This window comes from Salmo salar, chromosome ssa14, assembly GCF_905237065.1.
Source record: "Salmo salar chromosome ssa14, Ssal_v3.1, whole genome shotgun sequence".
NCBI classification, from domain to species: Eukaryota; Metazoa; Chordata; class Actinopteri; order Salmoniformes; family Salmonidae; genus Salmo; species Salmo salar.
The window spans coordinates 30,100,537-30,114,334 of NC_059455.1; the positions used below are offsets into that span (position 1 = coordinate 30,100,537).

The 13,798-nt window shown below is 41.9% G+C and overlaps 1 protein-coding gene across 12 annotated transcripts in view; it reads right to left on the reverse strand.

The window, feature by feature from the left end:
- LOC106569141 (adhesion G protein-coupled receptor L2) overlaps window positions 1–13,798 on the reverse strand; it is a 128,895-nt gene that overhangs the window by 78,594 nt on the left and 36,503 nt on the right. For all 12 annotated transcript variants that reach the window (XR_001320447.2, XR_006758787.1, XM_045694181.1 and 9 more), the window contains exon 3: window positions 1,389–1,602. Coding sequence is in view for 10 of the 12 variants with exons in the window: in XM_045694181.1 (XP_045550137.1) it covers window positions 1,389–1,602 (214 nt within the window). In the remaining 2 variants the exon portion in view is untranslated. The remainder of the gene's footprint in view (window positions 1–1,388; window positions 1,603–13,798) is intronic.

Genomic DNA, 13,798 nt, shown 5'->3' on the forward strand with positions numbered 1-13,798 from the left:
AACCTAAACTGAACATAACTTAAATGCCAGAAAAATACGTCTTTTCAATGTCATTTTGCTTACTGGGACTATTCTAGTTTTGTGGAGGCAGCATTTTTTAGTCTCACCTAGGGTGGCAGAACGGAAAGAACCGGCCCTGTCCTTGCGTAATGGGAGCGCACTTGTGCACGGCTGTATAAGTAATCGTTTTTGCCGCCTGCAGAACTATTGTTATGAAAATGTGTATTCATTAATGGAAAGTATACCTGCTTTGAGGATAAGCCAGGAATGTTTAAGATGTTTATTTAGACGGAATATGAAAATGATGGTACAATGAAGATGTCTGTTACATGATTTAATATGCCATATTTGGGTAAAGAGCTCCATGGTTAATGGTATGGTCCATAGTGAAGGGCTATAGGTATAAAGGTACCTGTTCAACCTGTGAGCTAGTGTAATGTTCTAGCTCTAGTATGTAAGCTGTGTGGGGAGGCCGTCCATAGTCTGGTATTCCCCAACCGGCTACAGTATAGATGGTTTGACCGGGTAGGCCTGATTTCATTTAGATTCCAACCGGTATTTTGAGCGTCTGTTCATTTTGTAAATACCTTTGTAGATTATGTAAATATTAATAGAATTTTGTCATTCAACTGGAACCACCTTTCACTGTTAATAAACTGGACACTATTGTGCACCTGATCCTGCTGCCTCCTGCCCCTTAACGCTGCTCCAACATCCGGTCCGTACGACATGGGGTCCTTAAATACACACCGCCGGGCTGGGGCCGGCACAACAGCAGAGTTAAAGTGATGAATGCAGCCTAGTGACTGTACTGTAGCTAAATGCCCTGGGAGAGTGTTACTAATATAAATGGTATTATAAGGGGGAAGGGGTATTGCTAAGGGCGGGGGGCTGGGCCATGTCAATGTTGGGGGAAAAAAGCCCAATGTTCATGTGACTCTTTGGGTCCTTTTGAGACGGACCGGCTGGCTGGCTGGCTGATTGTGCAGCTGCAGTGGTACTGGTGCAGGAATGCATAGACCATATGGTCTAGGGTTGCTACTAATGACCCCCTGTCCAGTTTTTAAAGTCTAGAGTTTCACAACAATACCCCCCAAAAACCATCTGATTATTGAAAGACAGGGAGGTGTGGGTAAACTGTCTGTTTTTTTGTCCGCAAGTTGAGAAGGTGACAAAAATGCTAGTTTATTAGGGTTACCACCCAAACCAAAACCACTTGTTTTGATTCGCAAGTTGTGGATCCAGAATTACTAGACTGGACTCTAGAATATCGTGCCACCACACATCCATAACTAACTCCAGGTTGTATTTGTGTAACGAGACCTCTGTTCTAAAACCTTTGAAATACAATATTCTAGGCCTTGGGTGAGGTAACAGTTGACTCTTACCTTTGTGATATGATCTTGTAGGCATCGGGGAGGTAGCAGTTGATGTTCTCCATCTGGAACGGGTCGGCGTCGCAGATCTTGTCGTCCGTGCGGCCATAGTTGGCCGTCTCGATCATGATGACATCAGCACCGGGGCAGCGGAGATCAATGGCGTAGCCCTCGCAAGAGAGCTCTCTTCTGACCAGGCCAAACGGCAGAGCGGCACGACTGAATCCTGGGAGAGAGGAAGGATGGGAGGGATGGAGGGAGAGAGAGAAAGAAAAATTAAGACATTAGTACAAAAACTATAACTACCAATTTCTCTACGGTCTCGTTTTCTGTCAAAGATATCACATCAAAGTCGTAGGATATCTGAAGTTATATAGTCATCGTCTAAAAGTCAATGTAACAACCCAGGGAACAAATTCTAATACACCTAAACACAAAACTATAAATACACAAAATCCCTCTCTCACGTCCTCCTCCAGGACCATAGTTCAACTGAGTTTGAATGGTTTGTTTCGACAATGGGGCACAAGCTCCCTCATTAGATATTTGGTTTATGTGTTCTGTTTTTCTATCAGTAGAGCAACAGGCAGAAAATAGCCTGAATCTACCAGCAGCAGCATGGAGTGTAATTTAATCAATTTTACCGTGCCAACGATCGAAGAGGGGACTGTTTGGAGTCCACAGAGGAGAAGGAATCTATACATGGAGCTCAGCAGATGTGAACACCAGCCAAATAGTGGTGCTTTGGGGAAAATGTACTATTTATCTAAATGTTTGCATCCTCATCAACAAATTATATTGAAAAGGATTTTCAACCTTGCTTTTTTACCTAAAAACAATAAAACCTCAAGCCAAAATACCTTGAAAGTACAAATAGATATATTTAGAAAAAGAAAAGAGAAAATCAAAAAAGGTCATCAACAATGAAATCTAGGGATGCACGATATATCGGTAAGCATATCGGAAATCGGCCGATATTAGCTAAACATGCCAACATCGGCATGATGTCTAGTTTAACGCCAAAAACTGATGTCAAAGCTGACGTGCACACCTATATAACGTAGGTAGACGACGTAATGACACCACAAAAAAACATTGCGCTACACTTGCAACACAGCATTCCTAACCTAGCCCACAATGTCTGCTGTGGGTCGACCAGTCATCAAGTCCAGCAGTCATTTGAAAGAGTAAGAACATTTCAGCGAGACAACTCAAAGGCGAAATCCATTAACCCCAAGATAATAGAATTCATTGCTCTTGACAATCAACCGTTCTCTGTCGTGGATGATGTTGGCTTTCGCCGACTGGTCGAGCACCGGTACACACTACCAGAGTTACACAGTATTGTTGAAACTCACATCCATGAGCTACTTGCTATGAGCGTCACTGCTATTAGCTTCACGACTGACATTTGGACCAGCGATGTCAGCCCCATGACCATTATGAGTCTGACAGCACAGTGGGTCCACAAGGATTTCCTACTGAGGAAAGCTGAATTGCATGCTCAAGAATGTGCTTATTCTCATACCGCTGCTGCCATTTCAATGGCATTTGAGAACATGTTTGAAACGTGTAAACATGAACACTCCTAGCTCCATTTAAACAACTGACTGTAGAAATAAGCTCAACTGTGTCTGCAGCAGACGTGATACCCTGTCATGGCATTGAAACACCTGCTCAACAAAATTGCCAACACAGAATGGCGGGTTAACTTGGAAAAGTACCCTCCTAGAGGTTGTAAACAAGCGATTCGGTGGCTATCTCTCTGAGCATCTACTGTGTTGCCTCCATGCTCGATACTAGGTACAAGGACCACTACTTCGACGCAGACAAGAAACAGGGTTAACGTGAAATGTTACAGACACAGCTGGACAAGTTGGAAATGAACACAGTGACAGTGCACACCGAGGAAGAGAGGCCACAGATAGACAGAGCTGAAAGGTTACTGCTTGACATGTATGATAAAATCCTGGATGAGACTGAACAAATGAACAACGAAACAGCACAGCAAGTGAAATAAATAGGTTTTGATTATGTTTTACTGGTAATGGGGACATACAGTTGAAGTCGGAAGTTTACATACACTTAGGTTGGAGTGATTAAAACTCGTTTTTCAACCACTCCACTAATTTCTTGTTAACAAACTATAGTTTTGACAAGTCGGATGGGACATCTACTTCGTGCATGACACAAGTAATTTTTCCAACAATTGTTTACAGACAGATTATTTCACTTATAATTTACTATATCACAATTCCAGTGGGTCAGAAGTTTACATACATTAACCTGTTTGGGCTAGGGGGCAGTATTGAGAATTTTGGAAAAAATATGTGCCCATTTTTAACTGCCTCCTACACCAACTCAGAAGCTAGAATATGCATATTATTGTTCAGGTTTGGATAGAAAACACCCTAAAGTTTCTAAAACTGTTTGAATGGTGTCTGTGAGTATAACAGAACTCCTATGGCAGGCAAAAACCTGACAAGGTTTCATGCAGGAAGTGGCCTGTCTGACAAGGAGTCGTGCGTCTTGCATCTGTTTATTGAAGAGTAAGGATCTTAGCTGTAACGTGACAATTCCCAGGGCTCCAATAGGCTCTCAGAAGCCGGGAAAATCCTGAAGGATGACGAGGCAGCCTCTGGCTGAAACAGATTATCACCTTATCCAAGTGTCCCATTAGGTGACAATGGAATGAGGCGCGTGCGCGATTAGCCCCCGTGGTGTATATTCATTAGGCTGTTTAGCTTATTGCAGATTCCCGGTCGGAATATTATCGCTTTTCTACGAGATAAATTGCATAAAAATTGATTTTAAACAGCGGTTGACATGCTTCGAAGTACGGTAATGGAATATTTAGAATTTTTTTTGTCACGTTCTGCGCCATGCGCACGACCGTGGATTACCATTCTGATAGTGTCTAGAACGCACAAACAAAACGACACTATTTGGATATAAAGATGGATTATATGGGACCAAACCTACATTTGTTATTGAAGTAGAAGTCCTGGGAGTGCATTCTGACGAAGACAACAAAAGGTAATCAAACTTTTATAATAGTAAATCTGATATTGGTGAAGGCTAATCTTGCCGGGTGTCTAAATAGCTAGCCCTTGATGGCTGGGCTATGTACTTAGAATATTGCAAAATGTGCTTCATCTGAAAAGCTATTTTAAAAATCGGACATATCGAGTGCATAGAGGAGTAATGTATCTATAATTCTTAAAATAATTGTTATGCTTTTTGTGAACGTTTATCGTGAGTAATTTAGTAAAATTGTTAGTAAATTCACCGGAAGTTTGCGGGGGGTATGCTAGTTCTGAACGTCACATGCTAATGTAAAAAGCTGTTTTTTGATATAAATATGAACTTGATTGAACAGACATGCATGTATTGTATAACATAATGTCCTAGGTGTGTCATCTGATGAAGATCATAAAAGGTTAGTGCTGCATTTAGCTGTGGCTTTGGGTTTATGTGACATTATATGCTAGCTTGAAAAATGGGTGTCTGATTATTTCTGGCTGGGCACTCTCCTGACATAATCTAATGTTTTGCTTTCGTTGTAAAGCCTTTTTGAAATCGGACAGTGTGGTTAGATAAAGGAGAGTCTTGTCTTTAAATAGCTGTAAAATAGTCATATGTTTGAGAAATTGAAGTAATAGTATTTCAAACGATTCAAAAATCGCGCCACTGGATACAAGTGGCTGTTACGTAGGTGGGATGAATTCGTCCCGCCTAGCCCATAGAGGTTAAGTTGACTGTACCTTTAAACAGCTTGGAAAATTCCAGAAAATGATGTCATGGCTTTAGAAGCTTCTGATAGGCTAATTGACATAATTTGAGTCCTGTGGATGTATTTCAAGGCCTACCTTCAAACTCAGTGCCCCTTTGCTTGACATCATGGGAAAATCAAAACAAATCAGCCAAGACCTCAGAAAAATATTGCTGACCTCCACAAGTCTGGTTCATCCTTGGGAGCAATTTCCAAATGCCTGAAGGTACTAGGTTCATCAGTACAAACAATAATACGAAAGTATAAACACCATGGGACCACGCAGCCGTCATACCGCTCAGGAAGGAGACACGTTCTATCTCCTAGAGATGAACGTACTTTGGTGCGAAAAGTGTAAATCAATCCCAGAACAACAGCAAAGGACCTTGTGAAAATGCTGGAGGAAACAGGTACAAAAGTATCTATATCCACAGTAAAGCGTGTCCTATATCGACATAACCTAAAAGGCCGCTCAGCAAGGAAGAAGCCATTGCTCCAAAACTGCCATAAAAAGCCAGACTATGGGTTGCAACTGCACATGGGGACAAATATCGTACTTTTTGGAGAAATGTCCTCTGGTCTGATGAAACAAAAATAGAACTGTTTGGTCATAATGACCATCGTGAAGCACGGGGGTGGCAGCATCATGTTGTGGGGGTGCTTTGCTGCAGGAGGGACTGGTGCACTTCACAAAATAAATGGCATTATGAGGAGGAAAATTATGTGGATATATTGAAGCAACATCAAGACATCAGTCAGGAAGTTCAAGCTTGGTCGTAAATGGGTCTTCCAAATGGACAATGACCCCAAGCATATTTCCAAAGTTGTGGCAAAATGGCTTAAGGACAACAAAGTCAAGGTATTGGTGTGGGCATCACAAAGCCCTGACCTCAGAATTTGTGGGCAGAACTGAAAAAGCGAGCAAGGAGGCCTACAAACCTGACTCATTTACACCAGCTCTGTCAGGAGGAATCGGCCAAAGTAACTTATTTTGGGAAGCTTGTGGAAGGCTACCCAAAACGTTTGACCCAAGTTAAACAATTTAAAGGCAATACTACCAAATACTAATTGAGTGCATGTAAACTTCTGACCCACTGGGAATGTGATGAAAGAAATAAAAGCTGAAATAAATAATTCCCTCTACTATTATTCTGACATTTCACATTCTTAAAATAAAGTGGTGATCCTAACTGACCTAAGACCGGGAATTTTTACTAGGATTAAATGTCAGGAATTGTGAAAAACTGAGTTCAAATGCATTTGGCTAACGAGTATGTAAACTTTCGACTTCAACTGTATGTAAATGCCAACAAAATAATTTTTTGATCTGTGTGTGTGTGTTTCAACTATTTAACTGCACTAGAATGCTTAAAAAGGCTTCTAAGATTTGAAATATCGGTTATCGATATTGTATTTTTTTTTTTTGGCAAGTACAATATCGGATACCGGGCAAAAATCTCATATCGGTGCATCCCTAATGAAATCCATGAATTATGTATTCAAGCGTTGAAGCACATACTGTCACAGGTTACAGTTTAGTTTGAAGCAATCACAAAGAAAAGTCCTCAAGTTCCAGAAATTCAACTGGTGTTCCACTAAAGAACTAAGTTTGAGGCAGTAGCACTGCGTGAACTGTCAATATTCACTGTTGTCCGTGGCAACAGTGTGCCTCCCCAAGTGGCCAGCTGCCATTTGTGTTTTCTGCCACTGCACTACTCTCCTAATTAGTCTCTCCATTCAGCATGTTACCTTCTCAGCACTCTCATTGGCTCCTTGGCATTGTCATGTAATAACACAAACCACACCAGGTTCGCTTGCACACGCCTGCTAATTGCACCGACACACACACACACACACACTTTTGACACCCAGGGCCTGACACAATTAGCAATTGTTTGAACGAATGGCTCAAAGTTGAAGTGATTTTGGCTGGAAATTCTTACTACCCTGAGACACCGACCTTGGCTCAAACATCTGTCTGTCTGCTTGTCATAATCTAGCCTGTAGTGGTGCCTTGCCTTGCTCTATTATAATGGTATTCTGTGTCAGTCCACAAATGTCACAGACAAACACTGACGAGTGTCGAGCAAGGTTTGAATACAAACATGGATATAAAGCACCGGTAAGCTACGAGATGCCTTGGAGGCACCAACCAGCTCTCAATAAGAAAATGCCTTATGTATTAACCACTTTAGAAAATAATGCTATGGGTTTTCATACAAGACTACTTCAGAGATATATGTACACACACACACGCGCACACACACACACATCCGTTCAAAAGTTTGGGGTAACTTATAAAGTGTAGACATTGTTAATGTTGTAAATGACTATTATAGCTGGAAAGGGCTGATTTTTCATGGAATATCTACATAGGCGCACAGAGGCCCATTATCAGCAACCATCACTCCCAATGGCACGTTGTGTTAGCTAATCCAAGTTTGTCATTTTAAAAAGGCTAATTGATTATTAGAAAACCGTTTTGCAATTACATGAGATCACAGCTGAAAACTGTGGAGCTGATTAAAGAAGCAATAAAACTGGCCTTCTTTAGACTAGTTGAGTATCTGGAGCATCAGCATTTGTTTGATTACATGGCCAGAAACAAAGATCTTTCTTCTGAAACTCGTCAGTCTATTCTTGTTCTGAGAAATGAAGGCTATTCCATGTGAGAAATTGAAAAGAAACTGAAGATCTCGTACAACGCTGTATACTACTCCCTTCACAGAGCAGCGCAAACTGGCTCTAACCAGAATAGAAAGAGTGGGAAGCCCCGGTGCACAACTGAGCAAGAGGAAAAGTACGTTAGTGTCTAGTTTGAGAAACAGACCTCAACTGGCAGCTTCATTAAATAGTACCCGCAAAACACCAGTCTCAACGTCAACAGTGAAGAGGCGACCCCCGGGATGCTGGCCTTCTAGGCAGAGTTGCAATGAAAAAGCCATGGGGTATTGTTTGTAGATCGATGAGGAAAACTTAATTTAATACATTTTAGAATCAGGCTGTAACGTAACGAAATGTGGAAAAAGTCAAGGGGTCTGAATACTTTACGAATGCACTGTATTTTAGTGCTTTCAAAAAGTATTGATACCCCTTGACTTATTCAACATTTGTTGTGTTACAGCCGGAATTCCAAATTAATTAAATATATACAGTACCAGTCAAAAGTTTGGACACACCAACTCATTCAAGGGTTTTTCTTTATTTTTTACATTGTAGAATAATAGTGATGACATCAAAACTATGAAATAACACATATGGAATCATGTACTAAGCAAAAAAGTGTTAAATCAAATATTTTATATTTGAGATAATTCCAAGAACCCACCCTTAAGTAGCTGTGTCCAAACTTTTGACTGGTACTGTACATGCCATTGAGGGTTGTATGTTCATTCCATCTAGTCCAACTAACTGCGACAACCACTGTAATTATACATATACCCTTTATTTCATGAGAAAACTGTCCAGAATCGTGAATGATGAAACACAGACCGTGCGGCTTCAACTTTACCACAAAGACTAATGAACAGGTTCCGCGGCCATTCCTCATGGAGGGAGTGACAGCTTTATCACACTGGCTACAGAAAGCAGACATAAATAATGCATTTCATGGGGTTTTAGAGTTTCTCAATGGAGAAACCCTCCTTTGAGCAGACTGTAGCTAGCTATCCCCTTCACTGTATTTCCCCTCCCTTCCCTTCTGTCCACCAGCTTGCTATAGGCTATCTATCAGGGCACTATATGGTCTGATCACACACAGCTGCTATCAATTGAGGCCTAGCAATTGATTAAGCCTGGGGCTCGCTTGCCTCCTCCTCCTCCTCCTCCTCCTCCTCCTCCTCCCTGGTACTGTATAGATACATCTGGTCATAGGGCAACAATATATCAATTAAGGGGAGTATCTTGACTGTCAGGGAGCCCACAAGGACAAATTGTTGTGTCCCCTGGCTCTCTTCAGATAGCATGGATCTCATTAAATGACCGTCTTACTTCCTGGTAATTGGACACGTATCATGACAAATCTTTCCCAAAACGTAATATTTTGAGAAAATAATTTTGTTTTCCTATAGGGGAAAATAATGTAATAAAAACATTATTTGCTTCTGTTTGAGAACTGCACATCATGTTCCTTCAATCATCATTAGAGCCAAGCGTTCGCAATACAATGAAGTGAACAGTTGGGGATCAGTTGTACTTCACAACAGCCATTTTAAGGAACATCACTCTTATTAAAAGTAAAAATGAGGCAGAGCGGTTTGCACAGGGGGAGGAAAAAAAATTGTGTGCATGATGTGTTGAGGAAGTGTGAAAGGCTTTTTATCTCATGGCTCCATGTAGCTTTGTTTGACTGCTCTGCTTCAACTTTGCAGTGGTAGGAAAATAACTGCCACAGGACACAAGCACGTTGGGCAGCCAGCTGCAGTTCAGAACAGTTCAGAAGACGGGAGGGAAAATCGATAGCACATTATCTGTGTGTAAAAAAGAACGAAGCAAGTCTACCTCCCTCTTTATTGGTCCTTCAGACTAACATTAAATCCTCCTACGGCTGCATCCAGCAGGCCAGTAAATCCAGTCAATAATATATTTTATACAACAGGTGGGTCTAATCCTGGATGCTGATTGGTTACAACCGCATTCCAGCCAGTGTCTATTCCACAAGTTACCACCGGCTAAATCTATGACGTCAAAATGCCTATTTACTGTTCTCACTGCGCAATCCACTGTCTCATCAGCCCAGCCAAGCAATTTATAAACTTGATCTCCACTATAAAAAGCATCTAGACATAATCTCACATTTATTTTAGACTAGCATTTGATTTAACAGCGTAATTTTGTATAAACCTTGCTGTCTGTATCTGACATTTGTAAAATTGCTTCAATGTTGAAATTTGATCTCCAGCTGTCTAATAGTATTTTCTCCCCAATTTCATGGTATCCAATTGGTAGTTAGTCTCGTCTCATTGCTGCGATTCCCGTATGGACTCGGGGGAGGCAAAGGTTGAGAACCGTGCGTCCTCCAAAACACAACCCAACCAAGCCGCACTGCTTCTTGACAGAATGCCCACTTAACCTTGAAGCCAGCCGCACCAACGTGTCGGAGGAAACACCGTACACCTGGCGACCGTGTCAACATGCACTGATGGGACAAGGACATCCCTGCCAGTCAAACCCTCCCCCAACTCGGACGACGCTGGGCCAATTGTGCGCCGCCCCATGGGTCTCCTGGTCGTGGCCGGCTGCGACAGAGCCTGGACTCGAACCCAAAATCTCTAGTGGCACAGCTAGCGCTGTGACGCAGTGCTATAGACCACTGCGTCACTTGGGAGGCCGGCCCATAGTAATGAATGTGTCGATACAGACAGGCAGCTTTTCTCAGCCAGTCGAAATCATGAATCAGCTGGCATAATGTTTTTGGATTTATACAAAGAAATGTCAATAGAAAACAGGCCAAACTAAATGAAATGCAGCAAGTTTGCTGTCTTCAGTTTGAAGTGATTGTGTTACCTGTGTTGTTGGCTAGCTCCTCTGAACAGCAGTCTCATGACAAGAGAGAGCACATTTTCTATGCCAGGCGAAATCATGCATCATTAGCTCATTGCTATGGATGTATCCAAATAAATGTCACTAGAAAACAGCTTAAAATCAAATGCAGCTACTTTGCTGTTATTCTGGCTGCAATGTTTGACCTGATGAAGTTAGCTGTAGTTGGCTAGCTAGCAAGCAAGGAATAAGAACGTTGCCAGCCAGTATGGCAATGGAACATTTAGAACGAACGACTGGGTCACATATATAGATACAGAACACAAAGACTGAGCGACTGGGTCGCGTCCATGGTAACCAAACCGATAGAACGAACAACCAGCCGGCTTGGGTAGCAACCTTAGACTTGTGTCGGGACTATATCTCGTGGAAGGATGAAACAGTATGAATAAATTAATCAAAATATTTTTTGTGTGAAAATATGTCAATCATTATTTGAATATGTTGGTTACATATTGTATAGACTTGCACAGCGGTTGCCATGGAGATTCCATTGAGCATTCTATATTTAAGTGATAATGGCCTCGAAGCCGGTGTTTGGAGGACATATTGCCACGGTTTGCCGGCCTTCGACAAACAACACCCATGCCATTAAATACTCCAAATACCGGCTTCTCTGGCATTATCACTTAAATATAGAATGCTCAATCGAATCGCCATGGCAACCATTGTGCAAGTCTACTCTGTCCCATAATTGACTGTGATCCCTTACTCCTGGCCCTGTTGACACAACGCCTTATCAAGCATTCTGGTCAGTGACTGACTGACTTGGGGGGGAAAAGTAGGCTTTTCAGATTCCTCCCCCTGACCAGCCAACGGTAAGCCTGCTATTGAGCTGCTGAGCACTGAGCAGCCAGGCGGGGCCAATACTGGCTCACAATGTGTTGCATTCTGAGAGTGTGGAGTCCCTCTTCTCTTCTTTTCGGTCCGCACCCTACAATTCAATGGCAACAATCCCTTCCATAATACATATTTTGTTTTCTATCAATACCCTTGAAATTGTAAGTGGCACTATGGCTCAGATAGGTGCAGAATACAGGCCCAGTCTGTGGCGCGCTGCCATCACCTTCATGCTTTTAAAACCCAGAGAATAAAAGAGAGAGAGAAAAAAATTCTATAGAATTGGGGTTTTGGCCAACTGGGGAGCAGTTTAGAGCAGCAGAGATGACACACAGTATACAGTCACAGTCATGTTTAGGCCCTTATCCTAACCCCTTAATTTCTTAGCATTGTTCTGTCCTTTAAAAGGCCTATCCAATACAACCTTAGAACCTCTGATGTTAAGTCCCCTATTTAGAGGACTTTAAGCCATTCTGGACTTGTTCCAACTGACATTTTAGTTCACAAAGCGCTCTGTGAACTTCGCAGGATTCAGTGCCTTAATGCCGATTTATGCTTGATACGGCAATGCAGTCTGGAGGATCCGTATGGAAGGTGTGATGTAATGCAGAGCCTCCGGAGGCCAAATCAACCTCTGTACGGTAATGCCGTGTGCCTCCCAAACTCTTTAACAATGCTGAGGGCTCCATATACAGTTGAAATCAGAAGTTTACATACACCTTAGCCAAATACATTTAAACTCAGGTTTGCACAATTCCTGACATTTAGTCCTAGTAAAAATTCCCTGTCTTGGGTCAGTTAGGATCGACACTTTATTTTAAGAATGTGAAATGTCTGAATAACGGTAGAGAGAACGATTTATTTCATCACATTCCCAGTGGGTCAGAAGTTTACATACCAATTGAGAGTATTTGGTAGCATTGCCTTTAAATTGTTGAACTTGGATCAAACGTTTCAGGTAGCCTTCCACAATAAGTTGGGTGAATTTTGGCCCATTCCTCCTGACAGAGCTGGTGTAACTGAGTCAAGTTTGTAGGCCGCCTTGCTCGCACACACTTTTTCAGTTCTCCCCACACATTTTCTATGGGATTGAGGTCAGGGCTTTGTGATGGCCACTCCAATACCTTGACTTTGTTGTCCTTAAGCCATTTTACCACAACTTTGGAAGTATGCTTGGGGTCATTGTCCATTTGGAAAACCCATTTGCGACCAAGCCTCAACTTCCTGACTGATGTCTTGAGATGTTGCTTCAATATAGCCACATCATTTTCCTCCTCATGATGCCATCTATTTTGTGAAGAGCACCAGTCTCTCCCGCAGCAAAGCACCCCCACAACATGATGCTGCCACCCCCGTGCTTCACGGTTGGGATGGTGTTCTATGGCTTGCAAGCCTCCCCCTTTTTACTCCAAACATAACGATGGTCATTATGGCCAAACAGTACTATTTTTGTTTCGTCAGACCAGAGGACATTTCTCCAAAAAGTACGATCTTTGTCCCCATGTGCAGTTGCAAACCGTAGTCTGGCTTTTTATGGCGGTTTTGGAGCAGTGGCTTCTTCCTTGCTGAGAGGCCTTTCAGGTTATGTCAATATAGGACTCGTTTTATTGTGGATATAGATACTTTGTACCCGTTTCCTCCAGCATCTTCAAAAGGTCCTTTGCTGTTGTTCTGGGATTGATTTGCACTTTTCGCACCAAAATACGTTAATCTCTTGGAGATGGAACACATCTCCTTCCTGAGCAGTATGATGGCTGCGTGGTCCCATGGTGTTTATACTTGCGTACTATTGTTTGTACCAATGAACGTAGTACCTTCAGGCATTTGGAAATTGCTCCCAAGGATGAACCAGACTTGGAGGTCTACAATTCTTTCAAAATCAGGTCTTGGCTGATTTCTTTTGATTTTCCCATGGTCAAGCAAAGAGGCACTGAGTTTGAAGGTAGGCCTTGAAATGCATCCACAGGTACACCTCCAATTGACTCAAATTATGTAAATTAGCCTATCAGAAGCTTCTAAAGCCATGACATTTTCTGGAATATTCCAAGCTGTTTAAAAGGCACTGTCAACTTCGTGTATGTAAACTTCTGAAATATAAGTGAAATAATATGTCTGTAAACAATTATTGAAAAAATTACTTGGTATCATGCATAAAGTAGATGTCCTAACCGACTTGCCAAAACTATAGTTTGTTAACAAGAAATTTGTGGACTGGTTGAAAAATGTGTTTTAATAACTCCAACCTAAGTGTATGTAAATTTCCAACTTC